Source organism: Thamnophis elegans, chromosome 15 (genome assembly GCF_009769535.1).
Source record: "Thamnophis elegans isolate rThaEle1 chromosome 15, rThaEle1.pri, whole genome shotgun sequence".
Lineage (NCBI taxonomy): Eukaryota > Metazoa > Chordata > Lepidosauria > Squamata > Colubridae > Thamnophis > Thamnophis elegans.
Genome location: NC_045555.1, coordinates 13,501,062 through 13,514,578, shown reverse-complemented (window position 1 = coordinate 13,514,578; position 13,517 = coordinate 13,501,062). Strand labels below are relative to the sequence as shown.

The window sequence follows — 13,517 nt, the reverse complement described above, 5'->3', positions numbered from 1 at the left end:
TCATGTTTGACAGGTGGGAAGATATGTCCAGTGACAGTAGTATTGTGTAATCACTGCTCACTCCCTCTTATTCCCATTCTCAGGATTCCAAAGTATCAGGCTGGGAGAAAAGAGAATCTAGAAACATATCCTTACAGTTGTTTTTCTTTTCTTTTCTTTTTGCTTATTACTGACCACCAGGGGGAAAAGAAGACCAATGATTTCCATGAACTCAAATCATTTATTATCTCCTTGGGTACTTCCTTAGACCAGGCGTTCCCACCAAGTGTAAGAGAACGAATGCTGGAAAAGCACGGGAATCTATTGTTCCCCTGCCATGACTTTCGAACACCTTGGCTTCACTTTCCCCATCTGAGGTGTGAACATGGGACGAACAAATTCCTTTCCCTCTTCTAATCTGAAATTTTAAATGTGGCTTAAAGTGCTATTCATCTCAACGCAAAAGTAAAAATTTCCCAGTGTCCGTGCAAAACTGTTTCCTGCAAAAGTTTAAAGAATGAAGCCTCTAGCGTGATTATTCTTATCGTGTTATATTTTGTTTCTATAACTCAAACGTGGATTAGATGGTCCGTTTATGTATTTTATTTTTAATAAACTATTATTCACAGGGGGAAAGGGGCAAGAAAGGCTCTAGAGGGCCTAAAGGGGATAAGGGAGACCAAGGAGCACCTGGATTAGACGCACCCTGTCCATTGGTATGTTTCATTTTATCCAATGTATTGTTTTAAACTAAACCACAGGGGGAAAAAGAAGGAGTAAAGGCACTAGTGATTTGTCTATGGAGATTCTCAATGAGTCCTGGTTGTCCCAAAGGTGCTTTTTCAACAAGTCAACTGGACTTTCTTGGGTTTTTCCTTGAAAACATTTCACTTCATGAGAAGTGAAATGCTTTCAAGGGAGGGAAAAATCTAAGAAAATCCAGTTGCCTTTTGTAAAAGCATCTTTGGGCACTAGTAATTACTTGCATAGGGATGCGGTGGCTCAGTGGCTAAGACGCTGAGCTTGTCAATCAAAAGGTCAGCAGTTCAGCAGTTCAAATCCCCAGTGCCGCGCACCTAAGTGAGCTCCCATTGCTCTTCCCAGCTTCTGCCAACTTAGCAGTTCGAAAGCACATAAAAAATGCAATTCCTAGTTTCCTATTTTGAACCACCTTTTGTGCCAGCCATGGGACCACAGAGATGTCTTCGGACAGCGCTGGCTCTTCGGCTTTGAAACAGAGATGAGCACCGCCCCCTAGAGTCAGGAACAGCTAGCACATATGTGCAAGGGGAACCTTTACTTTTAATTGCTTGCGTTACAAGATTGACTTTATTCATCTGTAAAGTTGGGTATGGAAAGAAATATAAATGAATTTTGCGAAGCACCTAGATGCCAAAAAAAAAGTAGAAAAACTTAAGTTTTCTTCACTGGCCAATTCATCTGCAAATTGAAGTTTGAGTGGCTTAGCTATACTAGGTAAATTGTGTTGCACTGTTGTGTCAGGACACAATATGAAAGTTGTGGACTGCAATTGGATCTGCAATATGTTCAAGTCCCCACTTGAGGTTGTAAGTTATTGGGTGAACATGCCTAAATCACAATCTAAAAAAAATGCCTTCTTTTTTCCCATGATTGGTTCATAAATGATGTAATTAATGTCTGGTTGATAATGATGTAATGCACTCAGTTTATGATCCCAGCAGACCACAAAATGATCGTGGTGTGAAGAAAAGGAGAACTTGATACAGAACTATTTTATTGATGGTCTTTTTTAAACACCATCCCTCCCGCACTCCTGTTTAAAGCTTATGGGGATTAATTTCAAATGTGGACCACTTTGTAGAAACTTTTACCATTGACTCTTTAACCTTCGGTATCCAGAAAGAAAGCATATTTCCCAATTCTTTACAATTAAGCCCTACTGTCTGGTTATTCCAGAAAACAAAACAAAAAATGGCTTGTCTTTTTTTCCCACCATGATATCCAGATATCCTGTAAGGCTGTAAGCTGAGTGCATTGAATACATAATTGTTTGCAGAGTTTCTCCACCCAGAAAATCATCTACACTGACTAAAGTAATTCTAGCGGTTGATTTCATGAACAGGGACTCCGAGGTTTTAAAGGCGAGAAGGGTGAGCCGGGGTTACCAGGGCTGGACGGGCTGGATGCCCCTTGCCCATTGGTATGGTGTTACCTTCCCTTTCCGGCATGTTCTAGATTGTGTTGGTTCCCCTGCTCCTGCAAGTCCCTTTCCTTTCCTTTCTAGCTGCTTTCCAGATCATAGATGCTCAGGGTGCTTCTAGGCAGATATTTCAATTCTCTACCCCTTCAACAGGACTTTTTTTAAACTGAGGTAAAAGATGGAAGGGGGGAGATTTATAGGAAACCAGACAGAGATTTGAATGGAAGGTGACGAGTGTCAGAATCTTCCATTATGGATGGAGTATAATTACATAGCAAACATGGGGCCAGAACAGAGGTGGGATTTACTTACCTTCCATACTGGTTCACAAATTTGAGCGCGCTCTCGTCTGCACATACATGCCACCTTCTGCGCATGCACAGTGCTCCCACAGCCGCCGCTACCAGTTCGCCCGAACCGGAGAGAACGGGCTGAATACCACCTCTGGGCCAGAAGCACCCAAAGCATCGTGCATGACTGCTTCGAAAATGACCTAGTTGCTACTACCATTTTCCTTGCCCTACAAGAGTCAATCCTGGATTTAAAAAAGCTTCATACTTGCTTTACTTCTTCCTCAAACTTACTATCATAACATTTCTTGTTTACTCATCTAAAACTTTTGTCTGCACCCAAAACACCTGGAGGGAAGAAGGCTCTTTGAAAACCCACCAGACAAAATCCACAAATTTGATCATTTGTTCTTGCTCTTATTTATGGGAGCAGTCTTTTTTTTTTTCTTTTTCCAGTCAAGAATCTCCTCTCAGAGGTGATAATATGAGCTTTGGTGGCACAGTGGTTGGAGTGCAGTTACTGCAAACTACTACTGCTGACTGCCGGCTGACTGCAATTTGGCGGTTCAAATCCCACCAGGCTCAAGGTTGACTCAGCCTTCCATCCTTCCAAGGTCGGTAAAATGAGATTGTTGGGGACAAGATGCTGACTCCGTAAACCGGTTAGAGTGGGCTTTAAAGCACTGTGAAGTCTTAAGTGCTATTTAAAGCACTGTGAAGTCTTAAGTGCTATTGCTATAATATCAAATTATTTTTAAAAAAATGTGTGCTGTCTTTCATTCGTACAAGTAAAATCTAGGACAACACTCAGATAAAATAGTCATAAACAAAATATAATGAAACATAGAAAATGTCACTTGTGTTTAGCTTTGAAATAATCGCCAGGTGTTCTGATAGGACTCTCAACCCTTTCTGCACTAACTCTTTCTATATTATTTTGGAGCAGTTTGATTCATTTGGATATAAGATCTTGACAGTTGTTTCTACTATTTATTTGGGGGAGTGAACACAGGGAAATCATTTAGTTTAATTTGTTTTCATAAAAATGAGAAAATTCCTTTTTTTAAGGTTTTTTATTTTTCTACAAACACATCGTCATGTGAACAGTGTGGAACCAGAGTTACATTTTAGTACAAATAAAACAATACCCTTCATATTCAACACAATTAACAATCTTATAGACTTTTAGTAGTAATCCATATATTTTGTTGAATTATAATCTTTCCTTAATTTTATTTATATATATATAATCCCTTACTGGGATTATGGCTAGCTGATGAGAGCTAAATAGCTTGAAATAGATCTATACTAGTCTCCCTTTATTTATTTATCAGCACAAATACAACACAAATGTAACAAAGGCAACAGTAAAAATATTGAGTTTCTGTCTCGATGGTCTCTTATGACGAGCCGATGGACAGAGAATGGAAGCAGTGAACTTCCTCCCATATTTGGGCATACCAGGGGTTGTGACTTTAAACATATATACATACATACATACATACATACATACATACATACATACATATTTGCCAGTCTCCATATTCTTGATATCACTCCTTTTACTACAGATAGAATATCAATAATAATATTTGTTATGTTTAACAAGCTTATATAATTCTAATAGTAATACACTGATTTATATTGGATTATAATCTTCCATTGTTTCCCTTTCTCATTTTTAATTATGCCACTGCTTTATTTTTAAAAATCCCCTTTCCAATCCCATTTTAAAACAAATAAAACAATGTTCATCTTAGTTATATTTGACAAGTTATATAATTCTAATAATAGTAATAATACACATGTTTTGTTGAATTATAATCTTTCATTATTATCTTGTTCAATAATTCAATGTTGTTTTCATGCCAATCAAATTCTATGTATCATTCCTTTTACTACAGATAAAATGTTGATGCCATATTTGTTACATTTTAACAATTGTGTATGGTTATACAAATAATACACATATTTATATTATGTTATACTCTTCAATCTTTTGCTTATTCAATATTTCTATATGTTATTTTTAAAGCCACCACCATTTTATTCAAACATATTCAAAATTGTCATAATTAAAAGCCTAGGTTCCCTTCTTATTATTAATTCACTATACATACATACATACATACATACATACATATAAAACATTAACCCTCCCATTTTAATTTATTTCAGTTATTTTAAGGAAATATTCCCCCCTTTTTATCCATCATCTCTCACCCTTCTATCCTTGAAGTGACAGAAACACACAACAATAGAAATTGTTATAGAAAGAATTCCAAGTTACTTTTCCTGTCTTATTTTGAGCGTTGTTTTGGTAAAAAAAATACAGTATTGGATAATTCCACCTTTCCTTAATTTCAAAAAGGACAAATTTAAACCCCTAATCATCCATGTAAGTTTTTAAAATACACAAATTAATTCTATAATTCATTGCATAGGATATGCAATGGATAACCCTTTGAATAACATATGGAACAGGGGTGGGTTGCTGCTGGCATTAGTGCCGGTTCAATGCGCATGCACTTTTGCGCTCCACATGTGTGTGCAGTTGCCCATAAATAGGTCTGTGCATGTGTAAAACATTAAAAAATGAAAAACAAACCATGCCGTGCCAATCCGGGAACTGGTTCGGAGGCGTGGCAGGCCTGGGTCGCTCCCAGTTCTGGCAACCCTGGCCAGCAAACAACTACCAGTTCAGTTCAAAAAATGTTCAGCACATCTAATTTCAATGAAAATTAAAATAGGGCAGTCTGATAGGACTAGTTCCAATCACTTTGTTGCCAAATTCTGTATTAGGATAATCTTCATTTATTTGTGTTATTTTGTAAAAGTCATACATATCCATCCTTCGTGTAGGTCTAGGAATATATTTTGTAAAATAAAATAACACTTTAAGGATGACACCGTTTTTTCTTCTTTACATTCTTAAATTAATATGCTTTCTGACTCAAGCATGGCAGCTACTTAACATTTGCCTTGCATTTTGTGCAAATTTAGTGATTATGCTATTTCAACTTGAGATACCTTAATTTTTCCTTTTTACTAGTGTGTGTTTCCATTCCCAGCCTTTGCAAAGAAATATACTTTTGTGACCATCTCCTGCTGTTGATCCCTGAGTTGTAACCCCTGCCACACTCTCTCTAACTTTGGGGTTTATGTGCCATGCACTCCATAATTCTTTCCCATCAATGGGATCATTGTACCAATGGAATCTGCTTCCACTTCCTTAATAGAACCTTAGCTCTTGAATTTTACAGCTGTAAATATTAGGAAACGGTGTTTGGTTTAGAAAGCACCCGATAATGTCAAAGCCAAAATGGTTACTTAGGGTGCTTCCATGCAAGGATTTTGCACCAGCTCTGGTCCTCTGTGATCCCAATATATCAGCAGTGTTTGGGATTGGAGTCAATTCATCTCAGACTCAACCACAATTTATTTGAAACTGACGCAGAACAGCTTTTTCCTTTTTCCTGGAAATCCTGTAAGTATATGGAGCAAGTGGACAGACTAGTTCCCCTGAGTGGAAACTCTTAGTACAACACATATTCATAGTCAAGGTTTTTAAAGGAGAATGGAAATTTGAGGGTTTTTGCAGCTCTCCTCAACAAAAGAATCTTTTTTATTTGAGAAGGGCATCTAAACAGATCAAGCCATACAATACGAAGGCTGTGTTGGTCTTATCCACATACCCATTGCCCTTTCGGGAGTCACTGAGCTGCATTTTCCCTCTGCATTGAGTTATACAGGTAGTCCTCGACTTAAGACCACAATGGAGGACATCATTTCTTTTGCTAAGCGAGATGGTTGTTAAGTGAGTTTTGCCCCATGTTATAACCCTTTTCCACACCGTTGTTGAGTGAATCACCTGCAGTTGTTAAGACAGTAGCACAATTGTTAAGTGAATCTGGCTTCCTTGTTGACCACGTGACCTGGAGCCACTACAACTGCCATAAATAGGAACCAGTTGCCAAACATCTACATTTTGATTAGGTGACCATGGGGTGGCTGACATGGGGAGGCTTAAGACTTAAGCAGTCTTAAGTTTGAGTTTTATTTAGCTTGTATGCCGCCCTACTCCCGGAAGACTCAGGGCGGCTAACAATAAAAAGGGAAGGGGGGTACAAAAATAAAACAACAATTAAAAATTCAGCAACAGTCATAACATAGGATGGGGCTGGATAATTCAACAGCCCCAGGCCTGCCGGAACAGCCAGGTCTTAGTTGCTTTGCGGAAGGCCGGAAAGGTAGTAAGAGTCCAGATCTCAATGGGGAGATCGTTCCATAGGGCCGGAGCAGCTACAGAGAAGGCCCTCCCCCGGGGGGTCGCCAGCCGACATTGGCCGGCAGATGGAATCCGGAGGAGGTCTAGTCTGTGGGATCTAATAGGCCTTTGGGAGTTGATTGGCAGGAGGCGGTCTCTCAGGTAATCAGGTCCGATACCATGTAGGGCTTTAAAAGTAACAACTAGCACCTTGAAGCATGTCCGGAGACCAATGGGAAGCCAGTGCAGCTCGCGGAGGATAGGTGTAACGTGGGTGTACCTAGGTGCACCCACAATAGCTCATGCAGCTGCATTCTGGACTAGCTGAAGTCTTCGAATACTCTTCAAGGGCAGCCCCATCTAGAGCGCGTTACAGTAATCCAGTCTTGAGGTGACGAGGGCGTGAGTGACTATCCGAAGGGCCTCCCGGTCCAGATAGGGTCCCAAATAATGGGAAGCCTTTCTGATTTTGATGGACCTAGATTTCACGTACCAGTAGATAATAGTGAAAGGCTTAAAGTCAACTAGATCAGTGGTGGGAAACTCAAGACCCGCGGGCCACATCTGGCATGCTAGATCTTAGATCTGGCCCAAGGGGCTACCCTGGAAACAACGATGGAGCAGCCTGCAATGTCTCTGCCAGCAAAAAATGGAGCCCCGGAGTGCTGCACATGGCCCTCCTGAGTTCCATTTTCATGGCAGAGTGCTTGGGCCACCATAGGTGTCCCCAACACGAGTGACGTCGAGCTGGCCATACCCATCCTTGCCACGGCCACACAGCCCTCTCAATGTCAAACACAACCATGATGCGGCCCTCAATGAAATCAAGTTTGACACCCCTGATCTCCCCTGATGGGGAGTTTGGTCATGTATATTTTGCAATATAGAACTTGGCATCACTTTGGCATGCACTCTCTAAGTAAGACGTATTTCATTAGGTTAACTTAGTCCATTGTTTTACATCTTGCACAGATTGTACGTTTATAAAATTTCCCCTGTTTCAGTCTCTTCCTCTTCTTGTGTGTCCTGATTATGTAATTCTCTCTTGTTAGGGGGAAGATGGGTTGCCAATTCAAGGATGCTGGAATAAGGTAAAAAAATCCTCAAAGTGTGGCATGTTATGATAATGGTTTTATTGCATGTTGTGAATATAATAACAAATTATAAAGTATGAAAGTTGTATGGTAACATATTACCTTTCTATTTAATACAATAGGTATATGACATTAGATATTACATGTCGATTAGGGCAAAATGATAAAAAAATGTTTTCACTTGAGATGCTACTAAACCTTTCAAAGAAAATTCATTAGTGGAGGATTTCTCTTCTAAGGCTGGTAGCAGTTCAGAATTCAGAAGAGAAAATTTGTGTGTCTCTAACTCACAAAAGAGGGGCATGGTGGCTCAGTGGCTAAGAGGCTAAGCTTGTCGATCAGCAATGGCTGGCAGTTCGGCAGTTTGAATCCCTGGCGCCATGTAATGGAGTGAGCTTCCGTTACTTGTCCCAGCTTCTGCCAACCTAGCAGTTTGAAAGCAGGTAAAAATGCAAGTAGAAAAATAGGGACCACCTTTGGTGGGAAGGTAACAATGTTCTGTGCACCTTCGGTGTTTAGTCATGCCGGTGACCACGGTGTCTTTGGACAGCACTGGTTCTTCGGCTTTGAAACGGAGATGAGCACCACCGCCTAGAGTTGGGAACGACTAGCACATGTGTGCAGGGGAACCTTTACATTTAACTCACCAAAATGGCCATTTAGTGTTTCTTTTTTTAAAAAAGAAGTGATCCCTCGCAGACGGATTCCAGAGTTTGGGTGTATAATTTAATATCACACCAACATTTTTTAAACATTTAGAGATATTTCCATTAATCTAATTATGTATATTGAAATACTATTCAGAAATATCAAAAATTAACAGGATTGTACCGTATGGGTCAATGACCCCTTAATCGTATACACTTCCAACAGGATGGGTGACACTAACATAGTTTTATATGTTTTTCTTTTGCAGTGAATATTCTAACCATGGACTGGCCTGTGTGTCTGTGTGTATGTTTGTGCATAGAATATTTATTTTTATACACTGTTCTTTTTTTAAAGTACCGACAGATATGCATAAAAAGCTGCATATTTTTTTGTACATAAAATGCTACAATTCCACTTTATAGCTGTCTGCCAGTTGCTTGTATAATTATATATATGTTGATAACTCTGCTTTTTGCATTGTGGAATTCAGCTGCAATATTGGCATGATATTTGTGCACTCAAAAAAGTGTTACAACTTAGTAAGCTATTGAGTAAAGATGCTAGGAAGAACCATTCTGTGTATATACAAAGACCCAAAAAAAATGGCAATGAGTGCAAGGACATATTAAAATGCTATGGATTTTTATTATTAAAAGGAAATGAAAAGGCATTTGTAAATAAATTCTATATTGGTATTTGAATGTGTAAAATGAAGTCATTGTAGTAAGAGGTAACTGTGGCAATTCATTTTCATGTGCACTACACACAAAGGGTAGAAGCACAACATTGTTCAAAACTGAGGATAACCAACTAGTCATATGTACACACCCTACAAAGATTGTCTAATGAATCAAGACCAAGTTGATTTCCCCCCCCCCCATCAGATTCTGACCAAAAGCACAATTTTTGATGCAAAATTACAGCATTCTTAAATGATAAGTCTGATCAATTTAGCAAATAATGGAAATTTCTAGCATTTGTACATAGCTTTTCAAGAGATCCAGAAACTGCATAGAATGAGCCTTCAGAGGAAAGAACCATCAGGAATGACTCTGGTCCTGTGCCCCCTCCTCCATCAATTCATTAGGCCCAGTTTTCCAATATCCTTGTGCCACTAGGTCCATTTAATGCTCTGTTGAAGGAAATGTTTTATTGGCAACAATGCAGAAAAGAAGAGGCTAACAAACAGACCTTTTTCTCACAGCTGGAAAAAAATTTTTGTAAAGAACTGGAAGGGAAATACACTGCTTTCTCCCTGCCTCATAATATCAGCATCAAGCTAAATAGAATTTGGAAGATTGAATAATGGGTTAGGATTACCATTATTAAGAGCTGTGGTGGCGCAGTGTTTAGGATGCAGTATTGCAGGCTCACTCTGCCCACTGCCAGGAGTTCCATCCTGGCTGGCTCAAGGTTGAATCAGCCTTTCATCCTTCCAAGGTCAGTAAAATGAGGACCCAGATTGTTGGGGACAATATGCCGACTCTGTAAACTGCTTAGAGAAGGCTGTAAAGCAGTATATAAGTCTAAGTGCTGCTGATAAATTCTATTATTTAAAGTGCATTGACAGAAATTTGAGTGGAGGGAAATTGTGTATTGCATGTGTGCATTTCAATCCCAACAGATCATCATGAAAGATCAGGGCTGTAGAAGAAACAGAAATAACACATTATCATTTTCTTTGACTCATATAAAACTTTCTAAAACTGCCATTTCTTCACTTCTATTTCTTCTAGGCAGCTAGCAGTTTGAGGAAAAGCTATTTAGCAAAAATGGTCCCAGAGTTGTGCTATTAGTCCCCTAAGCCACAAAATGGGTGGCAAATAAATTTGATAAACAAATAAATAAATAAAAAATCTAACTCTGTTTTCGTGCCTATATCATAGTTATAAGAACTCCGATTGCCATGTTGTGTCTTCGTTGATCTCAGTGAATACTCTACACTAGTGTCTTTCTCTTAAACTTTTTTAATCCCAAAATTCCTCCCCACTTTTAGAAATTATAGTGAGTCCCAAAATAGCTTTTGGTTGTAGGGATTACATTTACCAATGTTTATTATATTAAAATTTACAATTGGTGTATTTTCTGCCACTATCACTTATAATTGTTTGATTTTAATACATTATTTTTCAACAAAGGCTGGCAAATAATACTGATTTTGTATATCCCTAAGAGGTTCTTGGGGAAGCCCCAGAATTCTGAGGACTACACTTTGAGAAACACTGGTCTATATTTAGTTTAGTTTAGTTTAGTTTAGTTTAGTTTAGTTTTTTGTCATTGCACATCGTACAACGAAATCAAATGCCATCTTCGGTGTACATTATAACTATAAAAATAAAAACACAAAAACACATCCTTCACATGCTATGTAATTGAAACCGAAAACCCAATATTGCATTAATATTGCGCTATAACCGTAAAATTCAATATAGTTACTGCCCTGGGATAGAATGTTTTTCAGCCTACTTGTCCTTGTTTTTATTATCCTGTACCATCTCCCAGATGGTAATAGTTTTTTTTAAAAAAAGGATGCCTAGAAAGAGATGGAGCTTTGAGAATGTTTTGAACTTTCTTAAGGCAGCAGGGGCTATAAAGCTCTTCCAAAGAGGGGAGAGGGCAACCAATGATCCTCTGGGCAAAATTATGTTAGACTGGATGTGGGTAGCAAATGCTAGATTTTTGCGTTGTTGATTTTTTCTAATCTTGGGCAGAATATATTCCCTCCCTCCAACTTATTATTGCATTTCTTTATATTGAATTTTGCTAAACTAACAGAGTTGGTTGCATTGAGGTTTTCTATATTATATGTCTATAATGCAAATTCTGGCAGCCATCACTAACTACAATGGTGTGTAGTGAGATTTAAATAAGTCAATGTGTATACAGGTAGTCCTCGATATACAACCGTTCATTTAGTCATCATCAAAGTTACAACAGCACTGAAAAAAGTGGTGTATAACTGGTTTTCACACTTACGACCGTTTCAGCATCCCCAGGGTAACATGATCAAACTTCAGGCGCTTGCTGACTCGCATATATTCGTGATGGTTGCAGCGTCCCAGGTCATGTGATCCTCATCTGTGATCTTCCCAGCTGACTTCCAACAAATCAATGGGAGAAGCCAGATTCACTTAATGACTGCATGATTCACTTAACAACTGCGGTGATTCAATCAACAGCTGCGGCAAAAAGATTGTAAAATGAGGCACAACTCACTTAACAACTGCCTCACTTAGCAAGGAAATTTTGGGCTCAGCTGTGGTTGTAAGTCGAGACTACCTGTACTGCATCTTACTGTGCCACTCAAATAGGTATTTACCACTCATGTCTTAGAGTCATTTGACACAAGATGCCATGTACTTATGGTGCCACTTACTGATTGAGCGAGGAACTGTAGGAAAACTGCAAATATACTGGCTGCAAACGACAATTATTTTTTGAAGTATGGTACAGATGAAAATGGGTGCTAGAAGTGGGCGCTAGCAGTATAAGCCAAACTAAACTTGCAACTAGAAAAGGCAAATGTGGATCACACTGTAATACACAACACTGCAGCACAGATAAGTGGCGCAGTGGTTAGAGTGCAGTACTGTAGGCTACTCCTGCTGTCTGTCTATAATTTGGCAGTTCAAATCTCACCAGGCTCAAGGTTGACTCAACCTTCCATCCTTCCGAGGTGGGTAAAATGAGGACCCAGATTGTTGGAGGCAATAGGCTGAGTGTGTAAACCACTTAGAGAGGGCTGTAAAGCGGTATATAAGTGCTATTGCTGGTTTTGCCTAGTATTTAAATAGAAGCAGCATTTTTATTACATTTGCAAGACCTTTCTATGTCAAATAATTACGTCTGTCCCTTAAAGGGTCAAACTCCTTGGCTGATAGCAAAATAATAAGACAAGTAAGAGAGTGCAGATAACTTGTGGAAGGTCTACGGCGATGACCGAAGAACCTCTTGCTCCAAGATTTGCTGAAGATGTTGCATTACCGCCAACGAGCACCGACATGTTCTTGAGTCATGCACATCGGAGTTTTGTTCCTGAATGGCAGGCCTGGTGAGGCTACAGAAGATGGACTCAGCAGCGGGTTTTTGCTCCCTCCTTTCAGAGACAGCACAAAGTCGATCAGGAAATTGGCTTCTGTTTGCTACTTTTTCCTTTTCAGTTTGGTCTGTGATGGAAGCTTTCAGTGAAGAGTTCAACCACGTTGTCTAACATGGTGTGAAATGTATTAGGACATAGGCAACGGTTCTATGACTGCTGGATTATTATCTTTTAAGGACTTTCTTTTTCTCTAGATGATAAACTTGAATCTAGATTTTTGAACAGCCCGGTGAAAATACAACCAGTTCAACCAGTTCATCATTTTCTGCTTGCCAGTTGATGGACATTCATAGCACTGTGATCAGATTGAATGATTCCCTCCTCAATACTTTCACAGATTCTCTTCGAAAGCAAATGAATTGTTTTCTTCCAGAAACTTATTTCTTTTTAGCATAGTAGAAGATTGTTTTTATTTTAGCATTGTTTTCATTTGCTTTTAGTAATTTTTGGACTTGCATTTTTTTGTATTGGAAACATATGGCTTGAAGTTTGTCCTGATAATACATTATATAGGGTTTTTTTTTATCAACACAACTGTCCCAGTACTAAAACTTAGAGATTACTGCTTTTATAATACTTCTAATACAGGTCTATGGGGAAAACCATTAGCCAAAAAAGTATAACACTTCGCCTTTCATTCTAGTATTGAAGACTTTTAGTAAATTATTTTAATACAGTTCTGCAGGAACCATAATCATGTGAGATATAGTTGCAATACCGCACAATTGATTGATGTATGTTCATCCCTTGGTTGTGTGCATTAACTTTAAAAAGAATGAGATATTCTGACTTCTGGGATGTCTTCTTTTGTGAAGATATGCTCAAACAATCTGCTTTTTTAATTTTTTTCTGATGTTTCTGTGTATATTAGATCTATAACTCTTAGTGAAATTTCAGTCCAACTATACAATCCAGTGTCTTGAACAACAACTTGCTGGCACAAAATACTCTTCTA

The 13,517-nt window shown here is 38.8% G+C and overlaps 1 protein-coding gene across 1 annotated transcript in view; it reads left to right on the top strand.

Annotated features, from left to right (window-relative positions):
- COL13A1 (collagen type XIII alpha 1 chain) overlaps positions 1-9,812 on the top strand; it is a 225,993-nt gene extending 216,181 nt beyond the window's left edge. Inside the window, exons 36-38 of the mRNA XM_032232350.1 lie at positions 609-695; positions 7,771-7,809; positions 8,729-9,812. Coding sequence (XP_032088241.1) covers positions 609-695; positions 7,771-7,809; positions 8,729-8,731 — 129 coding nt within the window. The 3' untranslated portion in view covers positions 8,732-9,812. The remainder of the gene's footprint in view (positions 1-608; positions 696-7,770; positions 7,810-8,728) is intronic.
- Positions 9,813-13,517: the final 3,705 nt, after the last annotated feature.